The sequence below is a fragment of the Tachyglossus aculeatus genome, chromosome 7, assembly GCF_015852505.1.
Source record: "Tachyglossus aculeatus isolate mTacAcu1 chromosome 7, mTacAcu1.pri, whole genome shotgun sequence".
Lineage (NCBI taxonomy): Eukaryota > Metazoa > Chordata > Mammalia > Monotremata > Tachyglossidae > Tachyglossus > Tachyglossus aculeatus.
The window spans coordinates 17,466,652-17,483,157 of NC_052072.1; the positions used below are offsets into that span (position 1 = coordinate 17,466,652).

The 16,506-nt window shown below is 53.7% G+C and overlaps 1 protein-coding gene across 5 annotated transcripts in view; it reads right to left on the reverse strand.

Annotated features, from left to right (window-relative positions):
* Positions 1-16,506, reverse strand: part of ANKS1A (ankyrin repeat and sterile alpha motif domain containing 1A) — a 255,025-nt gene that overhangs the window by 18,282 nt on the left and 220,237 nt on the right. For 4 of the 5 annotated variants that reach the window (XM_038748704.1, XM_038748705.1, XM_038748706.1 and 1 more), the window contains 4 exons: positions 10,453-10,559; positions 8,681-8,779; positions 6,768-6,923; positions 2,710-2,817 (listed from right to left, as the gene is read on the reverse strand). In XM_038748704.1, the coding sequence (XP_038604632.1) occupies positions 2,710-2,817; positions 6,768-6,923; positions 8,681-8,779; positions 10,453-10,559 (470 nt within the window). Of the gene's footprint in view, positions 1-2,709; positions 2,818-6,767; positions 6,924-8,680; positions 8,780-10,452; positions 10,862-16,506 lie in introns of those variants that run through there. The other variant, XM_038748707.1, reaches the window with a different exon arrangement.

Consider the following 16,506-nt stretch of genomic DNA (forward strand, 5'->3'; position numbering starts at 1 on the left):
GCTTACTATGTGCAAAGCACTGTTCTAAGCACTGGGAGAGGACACAAGGCGATCAGGTTGTCCCACCGGAGGGCTCACAGTCTTCATCCCCATTTTACAGGTGAGGTCACCGAGCCCCTGAGAAGAATAATAATGGTATTTGTTAAGCGCTTACGATGTGCAAAGCACTGTTCTAAGCACTAGGGAGGATACAAGGTGACCAGGTTGTCCCATGGGGGGCTCACAGTCTTCATCCCCATTTTACAGATGAGGGAACTGAGGCGCAGAGAAGTGAAGTGATGCGCCCAAAGGCACACAGCTGACAAGCGGCGGAGCCGGGATTTGAACTCGTGACCTCTGACTCCAAAGCCCGGGCTCTTTCCAAGGAGCCACACTGCTTCTCATTTGGAAAATGGGGGTGAAAACTGACAGCCCCCCGTGGGACAACCTGATCCCCTTGTAACCTCCCCAGTGCTTAGAACAGTGCTTTGCACACAGTAAGCGCTTAATAAATGCCATTATTATTGTTATTATTGTTCTGTGGGCCTCAGTGACCTCATCTGGAAAATGGGGATGAAGACTGTGAGGCCCCCGTGGGACAACCTGATTACCTTGTAACCTCCCCAGTGCTTAGAACAGTGCTTTGCACATAGTAAGCGCTTAATACAATTATTATTAATAATAATAATAATAATAATATTCCCTGGGCCTCAGTGACCTCATCTGTAAAATAGGGATGAAGACTGTGAGCCCCCGTGGGACAACCTGATCACCCTGTAACCTCCCCAGTGCTTAGAACAGTGCTTTGCACATAGTAAGCGCTTAACAAATACCATTATTATTATTCTCTGGGCCTCAGTGACCTCATCTGTAAAATAGGGATGAAGACTGTGAGCCCCCATGGGACAATCTGATCAGCTTGTAACCTCCCCAGCGCTTAGTTCAGTGCTTTGCACATAGTAAGCACTTAACAAATACCATTATTATTATTTTCTGGGCCTCAGTGACCTCATCTGTAAAATAGGGATGAAGACTGTGAGCCCCCGTGGGACAACCTGATCACCTTGTAACCTCCCCAGCACTTAGAACAGTGCTTTGCACATAGTAAGCGCTTAACAAATACCATTATTATTATTCTCTGGGCCTCAGTGACCTCATCTGTAAAATAGGGATGAAGACCGTGAGCCCCCGTGGGACAATCTGATCACCTTGTAACCTCCCCAGCACTGAGAACAGTGCTTTGCACATAGTAAGCGCTTAACAAATACCATTATTATTATTCTCTGGGCCTCAGTGACCTCATCTGTAAAATAGGGATGAAGACTGTGAGCCCCCGTGGGACAATCTGATCCCCTTGTAACCTCCCCAGTGCTTAGAACAGTGCTTTGCACATAGTAAGCACTTAACAAAAAATACCATTATTATTATTCTCTGGGCCTCAGCGACCTCATCTGTAAAATGGGGACGAAGACTGTGAGCCCCCGTGGGACAATCTGATCACCTTGTAACCTCCCCCGCGCTTAGATCAGTGCTTTGCACATAGTAAGCGCTTAACAAATACCATTATTATTATTCTCTGGGCCTCAGCGACCTCATCTGTAAAATGGGGATGAAGACTGTGAGCCCCCATGGGACAACCTGATCACCTTGTAACCTCCCCCGCGCTTAGAACAGTGCTTTGCACATAGTAAGCGCTTAACAAATACCATTATTACCATCAGGCCTTCCCAGACTGAGCCCCCTCCTTCCTCTCCCCCTCCACCCCTTCTCCATGCCCCCCGCCTTACCTCCTTCCCTTTCCCACAGCACCTGTATAGATGTATATATGTTTGCACGTATTTATTACTCTATTCATTTTACTTGTACATATTCTATTTATTTATTTTGTTAATATGTTTTGTTTTGTTCTCTGTCTCCCCCTTCTACACTGTGAGCCCGCTGTTGGGTAGGGACCGTCTCTATTTGTGGCCGACTTCTACTTCCCAAGCGCTAAGTGCTCTGCACACAGTAAGTGCTCAATAAATACGACTGAATAAATACGCTTCCACTGAGCCATACTGACCCCCAATCAATCAATCAATCGTATTTATTGAGCGCTTACTATGTGCAGAGCACTGTACTAAGCGCTTGGGAAGTACAAATTGGCAACACATAGAGACAGTCCCTACCCAACAGTGGGCTCACAGTCTAAAAGGGGGAGACAGAGAACAGAACCAAACATACCAACAAAATAAAATAAATAGGATAGAAATGTACAAGTAAAATAAATAAATAAATAAATAAATAAATAGAGTAATAAATATGTACAACCATATATACATATATACAGGTGCTGTGGGGAAAGGAAGGAGGTAAGATGAGGGGATGGAGAGGGGGACGAGGGGGAGAGGAAGGAAGGGGCTCAGTCTGGGAAGGCCTCCTGGAGGAGGTGAAAGATTCCCCAAGGCTCACCCCAGTTTCCTTCACCGGTTTGCTCTTTCACTCACAATTCCCTGCCATCCCAGCTCACCCCCGGTCCACAGCGCGGAGCGCTTGGAATCTCCCCAGGCGCCTCCGGAGACGGGAGCAGGATTTCCCGGCCCGGGCCGAGAGCAGCCTGCAAACGGCAACCGTTGCTTCCCTTCTCCGTATCCCCGTTCCCCTCCCACTCGGGGCCACGAAGCAAGGCTGGCGAGCCGGGCCGCGCCGGTCTCCGTCCCCGCCCCGCCCCGCCCCGGGGTCCCGACTCACCCTCAGCTGGGAGAAACGCGGGGGCTTCTGCGGCGGCTCCTCGTAGGGCCTGTCGGCGAGCGAGGCGATGAGCCGTTTGCGGTGGCCGAGCAGGTGGACCTTCAGGACCTGAGGGGTGGGGGGGGGAGAGAGGGTTGGGGCCCGGCGTGGGGAGCCTTTGTACAGTGCTCTGCACACAGTAAGCGCTCAATAAATACGATTGATGACGATGATGATGATGATGATCTGTCTCCCCGTTCTAGACCGTGAGCCCATTGTTGGGTAGGGACCGTCTTTAGATGTTGCCAACTTGTATGTCCCAAGCGCTTAGTACAGTGCTCTGCACACAGTAAGCACTGAGAAGCAGTGTGGCTCAGTGGCAAGAGCACGGGCTTTGGAGTCAGAGGTCATGGGTTCGAATCCCGACTCCACCACATGTCTGCTGTGTGACCTTGGGCGAGTCACTTAACTTCTCAGAGCCTCAATTCCCTTATCTGTAAAATGGGGATGAAGACTGTGAACCCCATGTGGGACAACTTGATCACCTTGTATCCCCCCAGCACTTGGAACTCAATAAATATGATTGAATGAATGAATAAATGAATATTCTGCTGGCAGAACTCAGATTTCATGGAATCTACAAACCACCTAGCAACCAACCACCCCAACCATCCTCAAGACATCACTCCGCCTCCTTTCCTCTTCTCCCAATCCTTTCTCCATCACCTGACTTGCTCCTTTTATTCATCCTCCCTCCCAGCCCCACAGCATTTGTGTCCATATCTGTCATTTATTTATTTCTATTTACGTCTGTCTTCCTTTTAGACTGTAAACTCATTATGGACAAGGAATGCGTCTATTGTTCTACTGTTCTCACCCAAAACGCTTAGTACAGTGCTCTGCACACAGTAAGTGCTCAATAAATGAATGAATGAATGAATGAGCCGGAGAGGGCCGGGCCGCCCGGTGCCGGGCTGGTGTGACCTCGGGCGGGGCTGGGGCGGGATGGTCTTAATCAATCAATCAATCAATCGTATTTATTGAGCGCTTACTGTGTGCAGAGCTCCCGCCACGGGCTCTTGATATGAGGCTCGCTGGCCTCACCCCCCTGGCCACCCCCCGGAGCCGAGCTCTGTGGGGCATCTGGGCAGGGCACCTTGCGTGCCCGCCCTGGGAGCTGGGGTGAACTCAAAGCGGGTCTCATTCCACCCAGGGAGTTCACTGCTCAAGCCCAGATAGCAGGGGGCAAGGAGCAGCCGGGCCAAGGGCCGGCGATCCCCGTTTGGAGCGACAGACCCGGCAGTTAGAGCCGGTGCGGCGGCCCCATCCACACCCGCGGCCACTCATCATCATCATCATCATCAATCGTATTTATTGAGCGCTTACTGTGTGCAGAACACTGTCCTAAGCGCTTGGGAAGTACAAATTGGCAACATATAGAGACAGTCCCTACCCAACAGTGGGCTCACAGTCTAAAAGGGGGAGACGAAACCTAACGTACTAACAAAATAAAATAAATAGAATAGATATGTACAAGTAAAATAAATACAGTAATAAATATGTACAAACATATATACATATATACAGGTGCTGTGGGGAAGGGAAGGAGGTAAGATGGGGGGGATGGAGAGGGTGGCAAGGGGGAGAGGAAGGAAGGGGCTCAGTCTGGGAAGGCCTCCTGGAGGAGGTGAGCTCTCAGTAGGGCCTTGAAGGGAGGAAGAGAGCTAGTTTGGCGGATGGGCGGAGGGAGGGCATTCCAGGCCCGGGGGAGGACGTGGGCCGGGGGTCGACGGCGGGACAGGCGAGAACGGGGCCTAACGGTGAGGAGGTTAGCGGCGGAGGAGCGGAGGGTGCGGGCTGGGCTGGAGACGGAGAGAAGGGACATGAGGTGGGAGGGGGCGAGGGGATGGACAGCCTGGAAGCCCAAGGTGAGGAGTTTCTGCCTGATGTGCAGATTGATTGGTAGCCACTGGACATTTTTGAGGAGGGGAGTAATATGCCCAGAGCGTTTCTGGACAAAGATAATCCGGGCAGCAGCATGAAGTATGGATTGAAGTGGGGAGAGACACGAGGATGGGAGATCAGAGAGAAGGCTGATGCAGTAAGCCTCGGTTCTCAAGCCGAGGTCCCGGGACAAGGGGAAGCCAGGCCCAGGGCTGACGTGGTGGCAGCGGCCAGAGCCGCGTCCGCTCAGAGTCAGCGGAGGAGTCCGGCCCCTTCCTCCGGCCTCCCGGCAGTCCCGGCCTCTCTGCCGCTGCCCAGAGCCAAAGGGTCGCCGAGCCAGGGGCAGGTCCTGCCCCGAGTCCCGGCTCTTCCTCCCCGGGGTCTCAGCCCCCCGTTGCCGCTGCACGATAGACTTTTAGACTGTGAGCCCACTGTTGGGTAGGGACTGTCTCTATATGTTGCCATCTTGCACTTCCCAAGCGCTTAGTACAGTGCTCTGCACACAGTAAGCGCTCAATAAATACGATTGATTGATTGATAGACTTGCAGCCCCTCCTTCCTCTCCTCCCCATTCCCCCTGCCTTACCTCCTTCCCCACCCCACAGCACCTGTATATATGTATATACATATTTATTACTCTATTTATTTTATTTGTACATATTTATTCTATTTACTTTGTTAATATGTTTTGTTTTGTTGTCTGTCTCCCCCTTCTAGACTGTGAGCCCGTTGTTGGGTAGGGACCATCTCTAGATGTTGCCAACTTGGACTTCCCAAGAGCTTAGGAGAGTGCTCCGCACACAGTAAGCGCTCAATAAATACGACTGAATGAATGAATGAATGAATGAACCTGGCCCAGGGCCCACCCCTTAGCTCCCCAGGAGGGACGTGGAATAATAATGATGGCATTTATGAAGCGCTTACTATATGCAAAGCGCTGTCCTAAGCGCTGGGGAGGTTACAAGGCGATCAGGTTGCCCCACGGGGGGCTCCCAGTCTTTGTTTTGTTAAGCGCTTACTATGTGTCAGGCACTGTTCTAAGCGCTGGTGTAGATATGATAATAATAATAAAAATGATAAATAATAATAATAATGTTGGTATTTGTTAAGCGCTTACTATGTGCAAAGCACTGTTCTAAGCACTGCGGGGATACAAGGTGATCAGGTTGTCCCACGTGGGGCTCCCAGTCTTCATCCCCATTTGACAGATGAGGTCACTGAGGCCCAGAGAAGTGAAGTGACTTGCCCGAAGTCACCCAGCTGACAAGTGGCGGAGCCGGGATTCGAACCCATGACCTCTGACTCCAAAGCCCGGGCTCTTTCCACTGAGACACGCTGCTTGTCAGGAATGAGAAGGGACAGCGCGTGCCGCTTCCCTAGACTTTAAGCGCCCCGTGGGCAGGGGACGTGTCTACCGACTCTGCCGTCTGTACTATCCTGAGCGCTTAGTCCAGTGCTTAGCACACAGGAGACACTCAATAAATACCACTGACCGATTGAGCTCCTGGGCGATGGCCGGCAGAGCCGGCCTGTCTCTCCAGCCCGGGAGAGGGCAAGCTGGCTCCGGGGGCCGGGCATGCTGGCTCAATGGAAAGAGCCCGGGCTTTGGAGTCAGCGGTCCCGGGTTCAAATCCCGCTCCGCCAATTGTCAGCTGGGTGACTCTGGGCAAGCCGCTTCACTTCTCTGGGCCCCAGTTCCCTCATCTGGAAAATGGGGATTAAGGCTGTGAGCCCCCCGTGGGACAACCCGATCGTCTTGTAACCTCCCCAGCGCTTACAACAGTGCTTTGCGCATAGTAAGCGCTTCACGAGAAGCAGCGTGGCTCAGTGGAAAGAGCCCGGGCTTTGGAGTCAGAGGTCATGGGTTCAAATCCCGGCTCCGCCACTTGTCAGCTGGGTGACTTTGGGCAAGTCACTTCACTTCTCTGGGCCTCAGTTCCCTCAACTGTAAAATGCGGATAAAGACTGTGAGCCCCCACGCCGTGGGACAACCTGATCACCCGGTCACCTCCCCAGCGCTTCGAACAGTGCTTTGCACATAGTAAGCGCTTAATAAATGCTATCGTTATTATTATTCTTATAAATGCCATCTTTATTATTATTATTATTATTGTTAGGATCCGGGTCACACTCACATTGACGAGCTCCAGCTCCCAGAGGTTCTTCACGGTGTCGATGGAGCTGTAGCCGCTGGACAGGAAGGACTGAACGTAATCCTGCAGGCCCAGGGAGTGGAGCCAGGAGGGGACGGACGGCTGGCTGGTCCCGTCGTCGCAGCCCAGTGGCTTCACCTACCCACGGGGAGGGAGCGCTTAGTACACAGCCGCGGGGAGGGAGCGCTTAGTCCACAGCCGCGGGGCCAGGCCTTCCGCCCAGGCCCCCGGCACCCCTGCACCCTGCCCTCAGAGAAGCAGCGCGGCTCAGAGGAAAGAGTCCGGGCTTTGGAGTCGGAGGTCATGGGTTCAAATCCCGGCTCCGCCCCTTGTCAGCTGGGTGGCTTTGGGCAAGTCACTTCACTTCTCTGGGCCTCAGTGACCTCATCTGGAAAATGGGGATTAAAACTGTGAGCCCCCCGTGGGACAACCTGATCGCCTTGTAACCTCCCAACGGCTTAGAACAGTGCTCTGCATATAGTAAGCGCTTAACAAATGCCATCATTATTCATTCATTCCTTCAATCGTATTTATTGAGCGCTTACTGTGTGCAGAGCACTGTACTAAGCGCTTTAGACTGTAAGCCCACTGTTGGGTAGGGACTGCCTCTATATGTTGCCAACTTGTACTTCCCAAGCACTTAGTACAGTGCTCTGCACACAGTAAGCGCTCAATAAATACGATTGATTGATTGGCTGATTGATTATGCAACTGAGGGACAGAGAAGTGACTTGCCCAAGGTCACACGGCAGGTAAGTGGCCGAGCCGAGATTCGAACCCAGGTTCTCCGACTCCCAGGCCCACATGCTTTCCACCAGGCCCTGCTGTGATAATAATAATAATAATAATGCTGGCATTTATTAAGCGCTTACTATGTGCAAAGCACTGTTCTAAGCGCTGGGGAGGTTTAAAGGTGATCAGGTTGTCCCACGGGGGGCTCACACTCTTCATCCCCATTTTCCAGATGAGGGAACTGAGGCCCAGAGAAGTGAAGTGACTTGCCCCAAGTCACCCAGCTGACGACTGGCGGAGCCGGGATCTGAACCCATGACCTCTGACTCCAAAGCCCGGGCTCTTCCCACTGAGCCACGCCGCTTCTCTAATCACACCCTCGGCGGCCCCTCAGTAGCCCACTGTTGGGTAGGGACCGTCTCTATATGTTGCCGACTTGTACTTCCCAAGCGCTTAGGCCAGTGCTCTGCACACAGTAAGCGCTCAATAAATACGATTGATTGATTGCTCCAAGCCTGGCGGGAGCGTCCGGGGCCGGGCGGGAGAGAGCCCACCCTTCACTTCCAGCACACATGTTTCTCAACTCCCCCTTCTAGACTGCGACCCCACTGTTGGGTAGGGACCGCCTCTATATGTTCCCAACTTGGACTTCCCAAGTGCTTAGTCCAGTGCTCTGCACACAGTAAGCGCTCAAAAAATACGATTGATTGATTGATTGCTCCAAGCCTGGGGGGAGCGTCCGGGGCCGGGCGGGAGAGAGCCCACCCTTCACTTCCAGCGCACATGCTTCTCGACTCCCCCTTCTAGACCGCGAGCCCACTGTTGGGTAGGGACCGCCTCTATAGGTTGCCGACTTGGACTTCCCAAGCGCTTAGTACAGTGCTCTGCACACAGTAAGCGCTCCATAAATCCAACTGATTGATCTGGGGGGGCGCGCCCGCCGGCTGCTGGGACTTCTAACCCCAGCAAGCCACAGCTGAACGCCCCCCGTGTCAGAATGTCACCTGAGCTTCGGCCCTGGGGACCCCACCCTGGGGACTGTCCCACTTGGGAAGGACTTTAAACGCTCCCGACCCACTTAAGTGTCACCCCTCTTCCGTTCCCTCCCACAGGAGAGGACTACGTACTGGGTGGCGACCGAGGAGAAGACGGACGGGTCTTACCTTGGGCAGAGACCGCGCCGCCTGGAGCAGCTTCCGACGGTGTTGGGGGTCACTGATGCCAATCTCCCGCAGGTCCTGCTCCTCCATCACGTTACTGCCCTGTTGGGGGGCACGGGGTGGGGAGAGAGAGGCGGGCAAGAAGCGGACTGCTTCATTTCATTCATCCAATTGTACTTACCGAGGGCTTACTGTGTGCAGGGCACTGTACTAAGCACTTGGCAATAACGATAAACAGACGCGTTCCCTGCCCACAACGAGCTTACCATCACGAGACAATAATGCTAATAATAACGATAAAATAATAATAGCACTTGTTAAGCACTTACAACGCGCCAAGCACTATTCTGAATGCTGAGGTGGATATGGGTTAATCAGGCTGGACACAATCCCTGTCCTGCATGGGGCTCACCGTCTAAGTAGGAGGAAACTGAGGCACGCAGAAGTGAGGTGACTTGCCCACAGCAGTAGAGCTGGGATTAGAACCCAGGTCCTCTGACTCCAGGGCTATTCTTTCCCCACTAGGCCACGGACAGCACGGAGTCTCAGGGCCCCAACTGCTCCAATCAATCAATCATCATCATCAATCGTATTTATTGAGCGCTTACTGTGTGCACAGCACTGTACTTAAGCAATCAATCAATCAATCATATTTATTGAGTGCTTACTGGGTGCAGAGCACTGTACTAAGCGCTTGGGAAGTCCAAGTTGGCAACATATAGAGACAGTCCCTACCCAACTGTGGGCTCACAGTCGAGAAGGGGGAGACAGAGAACAAAACCAAACATATTAACAAAATAAAATAAATAGAATAGAAGCCCCCCAACCGGGTGGGGCCAAGGGGGGCTGCCAGGGCCCACCTGAGGACCGAGCGCCCGTCCCACTCGACTCCCCCTCGGGGCAGCTGCTCAATGCCAGCAGTCCGGGGCCACGCCGGAGGGGCTTAGACCAAGGAGCCGAGCGGAGAGTCCCGAGCCGACGGGACAGAGAAGCAGCGTGGCTCAGTGGAAAGAGCCCGGGCTTTGGAGGCAGAGGTCACGGGTTCAAATCCGACTCTGCCACTTGTCAGCTGTGTGACTCTGGGCAAGCCACTTCCCTTCTCTGGGCCTCAGTTACCTCATCTGGAAAATGGGGATTAAGACTGTGAGCCCCCCATGGGACAACCTGATAATAATAATAATGATGGTACTTATTAAGCGCTTACTATGTGCAAAGCAGTGTTCTAAGCGCTGGGGAGGTTACAAGGTGATCAGGTTGTCCCATGGGGGGCTCACAGTCTTCATCCCCATTTGGCAGATGAGGTCACTGAGGCACGGAGAAGTGAAGTGACTTGCCCAAAGTCACACAGCTGACAATTGGCGGAGCGGGGATTTGAACCCCTGACCTCGGACTCCAAAGCCCGGGCTCTTTCCACTGCGCCACGCTGATCACCTTGTAACCTCTCCAGTGCTTAGAACAGTGCTTTGCACATAATAAGTGCTTAATAAATGCCATTATTATTATTATTATCCTGCTCCACCAAACTGGATTGCCTGAATGGTCCTCTTCCCTTTGACTTTTCCCCTTCTAGACTGTGAGCCCACTGTTGGGTAGGGACTGTCTCTATATGTGGCCAACTTGGACTTCCCAAGCGCTTAGTACAGTGCTCTGCACACAGTAAGCGCTCAATAAATACGATTGAATGACTGATTGATTGACGGGAGCCCTCTCGCCCGGCTCTCCGGGATCCCGCTGGCCTCCCGGGGCAGGGAGGCCGCGGCGGAGGGGGCCCTTACCAGGAAGCGGACGTCGTCGAAGCCATTGAGGAGCAGCTTGCTCTCGTACTGCTGCAGCCCGACGGAGCCCAGCCACTCTCCCACGCTCTGCTCCAACATCCGCGAACCTGACGAGAGAGGCCGGGGCTTGAAAAGGGAAAACCCCCGGAGGCGGTAGCAGTGGCACCCGGAGGAAGACAAGTGGCACCTCCACATCATAGTCGCTACCCTGGGCCGGCCCGGCCGGGCTCAGAGGGCCGGAGAGCGGCGGCGGACGGCTGCAACGGGACTCCCGGATTGGGGCCGGGTCCATCCCCAGGCCGTCCTCAGGGATTGGAGGCGGGAAGCCCGCCAAGTCGCCGGTCCGGTCCCGTCTCACCGGCGTTGCCCCGCCGACGGTCGACCCTCACAACCCCCGGCCGACCGGGGCGACTTCCGGAGCCTCCCAGCCCGGCCCCGTTACGGGAGCGGGCGCATCTTCCCGCAGCCGGGAGACACGGACGCACAGCACGGACTCGGACGGAAAGGAGGCGGCGGCGACGGAGGCAGGGCTACCGAGCAGCCGGCCACTAGCCGCCCAAACCCAGCCCGCGCACAACCCGCGGCGCACAGGAAAGGGCGGTGGGGCCGCGGGGGCTTTTTCCGACTTCTGTCCTCCCAGCAGTTCCAAGGTAAGCCATCACCACCTGACCTGAAGGGTCACACCGCACAGAGGCGAGCGCCAGGGACCGTGGGCGTGGGGCCCCGGAACGGACACTGAAGGCGGTGGGGCGGGAGCCTAGTCCGGGCGGCGGGCCGGGGAACGGAGACCCTCCTTCACAGCTCGTCGCCGGTCCCCAGCTGCCAGAGCGTTTCCCGAGGGGGTGAGGAGAGAGGGGAGCCGGCCCATCGTTGGCTGGCCGGACGCGCTCCGAGACTCTCCCTCTGGGTGCCCACTCTCCCCCTCTCTGTCCGCCCGACCCGGAGGGTTCGGGCAGGAAGGCAGTCGCGGGTTCTGCGTGGAAATCCAAGCCGTGACGAGAGCGGGGGAGTGGGGGAGAGGTCCCCTCCCCGTGAGGCTGGAGGTGCCTGGCAGTCCCTCTGAAGGGCTGGGGACACAGCCCGGACTTCCCTCCAGGCTCTTCAGGGCCTCACCCGTGCGACGGTCACTTGCTACGCTCGCCGAGGTGCAGGAGGGGCAGAGGCACGGGAAAGGAAGTTCTCTTCTTGGTTCCGAAGTCCCGGCTCACACAGGCCCCCACGTACCTCAGTCCGCTGGTCCGATCCGGGTCCCAAGGCAAGAAAAAGCAGCCCGTTCGACGAGCAGCATAACCTCGTGTGTGCAGCCCTCGGTTGCCAAGCCCTATTTGGCCGGGTCTGGGCCCCCGGCCGCCCCCGTGGCCGGGACTCTGTTGGCTTGGCTCTGCTGTGCGGGATGATGCTGAGCCTGGGGGAGTGCCTGGCTCAGGGAAAGGGAAGGGGGAAGAGAAGAGAGAAGAAGGAAGAGGGATGGGAAGGGACGTGCCCTTCAGCGCGGGATGATGCTGAGCCAGGAGGAGTGTCTGGCTCAGGGAAAGGGAAGGGGGAAGAGAAGAGAGAAGAAGGAAGAGGGATGGGAAGGGACGTGCCCTTCAGCGCGGGATGATGCTGAGCCTGGAGGAGTGTCTGGCTCAGGGAAAGGGAAGGGGGAAGAGAAGATGAGAGGAGGAGAGAGAAGAGAAAAGGAGAGAGAGAAGAGAGGAGAAAAGAGACTGGTCCGCAGAGCCTAAGGAACAGGTCCCGGTGTGTGTCTGGAGCCCGGCTTCCCTGGCCGCTGATTCATCCCTGCGGCTCGGGGCGGCCCCTGCCAACCTCCGGACCGGCCTCCTGGCCGGCCGCACGCGGAGCCACCGCAGGTCCTCGAAGGAAGCCGCATTGTCTGCCAGTCCGCTCACTCTGCTCCCGTCCTCCTCCTGCTCTGTCACTGCCTGTCCTTCCCCGTCCCTCCGCTGCCCCCGCCTCCCCCCCTCCCCGCCCAGCAAATCCCGGCAGGGATCAGACTTCCGAGCGGAGCAGCGACAGGGAGGCCGGGCTTGCCATGACGGGCCAGCCGCTTCTACCGGATGATGTGCTCGTGGGCACGGCTCCTTGGAGCCTCAACGGGCAGGCGGGACCGGGAATTTGCCACGGCTTTAGCTGCCAGGCGGGTGTTCTGCCCGACTCATTTTATTGAGCGCTTACTGTGTGCAGAGCACTGTACAAAGCGCTTGGGAAGTAGAAGCAGCGTGGCTCAGTGGAAAGAGCACGGGCTTTGGAGTCAGAGGTCATGGGTTCGAATCCCAACTCTGCCACATCTCTGCTGTGTGATCTTGGGCAAGTCACTTAACCTCTCTGGGCCTCAGTTCCCTCATCTGTAAAATGGGGTTTAAGACTGTGAGCCCCACGTGGGACAACCTGATCACCCTGTATCCTCCCCAGCACTTAGAACAGTGCTTTGCACATAGTAGGCGCTTAACAAATGCCAATTATTATTATTATTATTACAGGTTGGCAACATCTAGAGACAGTCCCTACCCAACAGTGGGCTCACAGTCTAGAAGGGGGGCTCACAGTCTAGAAGACTTTCTGACTCGGGCGGAGCGGAGAGAGCGCGGGAGAAGAAACAAAGCCCGATCCCCTCTTGGAGGGGCTGCCGCCGACATAGAGAAAAGGGGTGTCTCTCTTCCCTGGACACTCCCAGGCCTTTCGGCCTACAGCTCTGGGTCCTGGGGAAGTCTGGGGAAAAGGCTGAAAATCAGGGAAGACCCTTTCTCGGAGTCCCCAGGGAAAAGCCAGCCAACGGCCACGGCAGGACCCTGGCTCGTTTCCCTGCTGTAAGCAGCTGACACTGCCCATCCGAACCCCACCAAGTCCCTCTTCCAGCTGGCGTCGGGGTCCTGCCCAACAAAGGCCACCTTCCACCCGGCATCGGGGGTGGGAGAGGGCCCAGCCAGGGCCGGGAGGCTCGACCACGGGGACGCTGGCACAGATTGGCACCTTCCAGGGCCTTGAGGGATGGCAGCGACACCCAGCAGCTTGAAACCTCTGGAGGTGGGCATCTCACCACCCTGCTATTTGGTGGGGGTGGGCTCTCTCTCCCCCCATCCCTGCTCTCTTTCTCCTCCGAGCCGGCGGCGGTGGCGACCATGGTGACGGAGGCCTTGGCGGGCCATCGGGTGCCATCCAGTCTGGGGGTTCAATCAATCAATCAATCAATTGTATTTATTGAGTGCTTACTGTGTGCAGATCACTGTGCTAAGCGCTTGGGAAGTACAAGATGGCAACATATAGAGACGGTCCCTATGAGCCCAACAGTGGGCTCACAGTCTAAAAGAGCCGGGTTGAAGGCCGGGGACAGCCGCCGCTCTCGCCCCCTCTCCATCCCCCCCGCCTTACCTCCTTCCCGTCCCCACGGCACCTGTATATATGTACATGTGTTTCTATGTATTTATTACTCTATTATTTGTACATATTTATTCTATTTATTTTATTCTGCTAATATGTTTTGTTTTGTTCTCCGTCTCCCCCTTCTAGACTGTGAGCCCGCTGTTGGGTAGGGACCGTCTCTAGATGTTGCCAACTTGTAATAATAATAATGATGGCATTTATTAGGCACTTACTATGTGCAAAGAACTGTTCTAAGCGCTGGAGGAGTTGCAAGGTGATCAGATTGTCCCACAGAGGGCTCACAATCTTCATCCCCATTTTACAGATGAGGGAACTGAGGCCCAGAGAAGTGAAGTGACTTGCTCAAAGTCACCCAGCTGACAATTGGCAGAGCGAGGATTTGAACCCATGACCTCTAACTTCAAAGCCCGGGCTCTTTCCACTGAGCCACGCTGCTTCTCTACTTGTACTTCCCAAGCGCTTAGTACAGTGCTCTGCACACAGTAAGCGCTCAATAAGCCCACTAGGGACCATCTCTATATGTTGCCAACTTGGACTTCCCAAGTGCTTAGTCCAGTGCTCTGCACACAGTAAGCGATCAATAAATACGATTGAATGAATGAATGAATAAATACAATTGAATGAATGAATCCCCATCCCCCCGCCTTACCTCCTTCCCCTCCTCAATGCACCTGTATATATGTTTGTACGTATTTATTACTCTATTTATTTATTTTACTTGTACGTATTCTATTTACTTGATTTTGTTAATATGCTTTGTTCTCTGTCTCCCCCTTCTAGACTGTGAGCCCGCTGTTGGGTAGGGACCGTCTCTATACGTTGCCAACTTGGACTTCCCAAGCACTTAGTCCAGTGCTCTGCACACAGTAAGCGCTCAATAAATACGACCGAACGAATGAACAAATGGGAGGATGGTACTCCTGGTTGGGCACTGAGGCAGCCCTTGAGTAGCCAGCCATTTTTGTTTTTTACAAAAAAATCAGGCCAGGTTTTTCTGCTCCTCAAGAACCTCCCGTGGATTCCCCTCCACCTCTGCGTCGAAGAAAAACTCCTTATTCATTGGCTTGAAAGTCCTCAATCACCTTTCTCGGCATCGCTCCTGAGGTCATTCTGGGTAAAAAATGAGCTGTGAGCCCACTCTTCTAGACTGTGAGCCCACTGTTGGGTAGGGACCATCTCTATATGTTGCCAACTTGGACTTCCCAAGCACTTAGTACAGTGCTCTGCACACAGTAAGCGCTCAATAAATACGATTGATTGATTGATTTCCCCCTCGTACCTCACCTCGCTACTCTCCTCCTACACCCCAGCCCGCACACCTTCATCCTCTCATAATAATATCAATCATCCTAGCTAGCTTTGTGTCTGATAATAATAATAATAATAATAATAAATTTATTTATTTTACTTGTACATATCTATTCTATTTATTTTATTTTGTTAATATGTTTTGTTTTGTTCTCTGTCTCCCCCTTCTAGACTGTGAGCCCACTGTTGGATAGGGACCGTCTCTATATGTTGCCAACTTGGACTTCCCAAGCGCTTAGTACAGTGCTCTGCACACAGTATGCGCTCAATAAATACGATTGATTGATTGATTGATTTCCCCCTCGTACCTCACCTCGCTACTCTCCTCCTACACCCCAGCCCGCACACCTTCATCCTCTCATAATAATAATAATGTTGGTATTTGTTAAGCGCTTACTATGTGCAAAGCACTGTTCTAAGCGCCAAACGACTCACCGTACCTCCCTCTTGCCGCCGACCACTCGCCCACATCCTGCCTCTGGCCTGGAACGCCCTCCCTCTTCATATCAGACAGACAATTACTCGCCCCACCTTTCTTTTAGACTGTGAGCCCACTGTTGGGTAGGGACTGTCTCTATATGTTGCCAACTTGTACTTCCCAAGCGCTTAGTACAGTGCTCTGCACACAGTAAGCGCTCAATAAATACGATTGATTGATTTATCAACAGCACACCTCCTCCGAGAAGCCTTCCCCGATTAAGCCCTGTATATACGTTTATATGTACATAGTCCAGTGCTCTGCACACAGTAAGCGCTCAATAAATACGACTGATTGATTGTACGAATCTATTATTGTATTTATTTACTTATTTTATTTGTGCATATTTATTCTATTTATTTTATTTTGTTAATATGTTTTGTTTTGTTCTCTGTCTCCCCCTTCTAGACTGTGATCCCACTGTCGGGTAGGGACCGTCTCTATACGCTGCCAACTTGGACTTCCCAAGCGCTTAGTCCAGTGCTCTGCACACAGTAAGCGCCCAATAAATACGACTGAATGAATGAATGTTGACAATCGAGGAGCATCCAGTCTAGACTGTGAGCCCGCTGTTGGGTAGGGACCGTCTCTATATGTTGCCAACTTGGACTTCCCAAGCGCTTAGTACAGTGCTCTGTACACAGTAAGTGCTCAATAAATGTGACTGAATGAATGAATGAAAGCCCTCTTTTCCTCTTCTTCCACTCCCTTTTCAGTCACCCTGATTTGCTCCCTTAATTCATCAATCAATCAATCGTATTTATTGAGCGCTTACTGTGTGCAGAGCACTGTACTAAGTGCTTGGGAAGTCCAAGTTGGCAACATCTAGAGATGGTCCCTACCCAACAGTGGGCTCACAGTCTAAAAGGGGGAGACAGAGAACA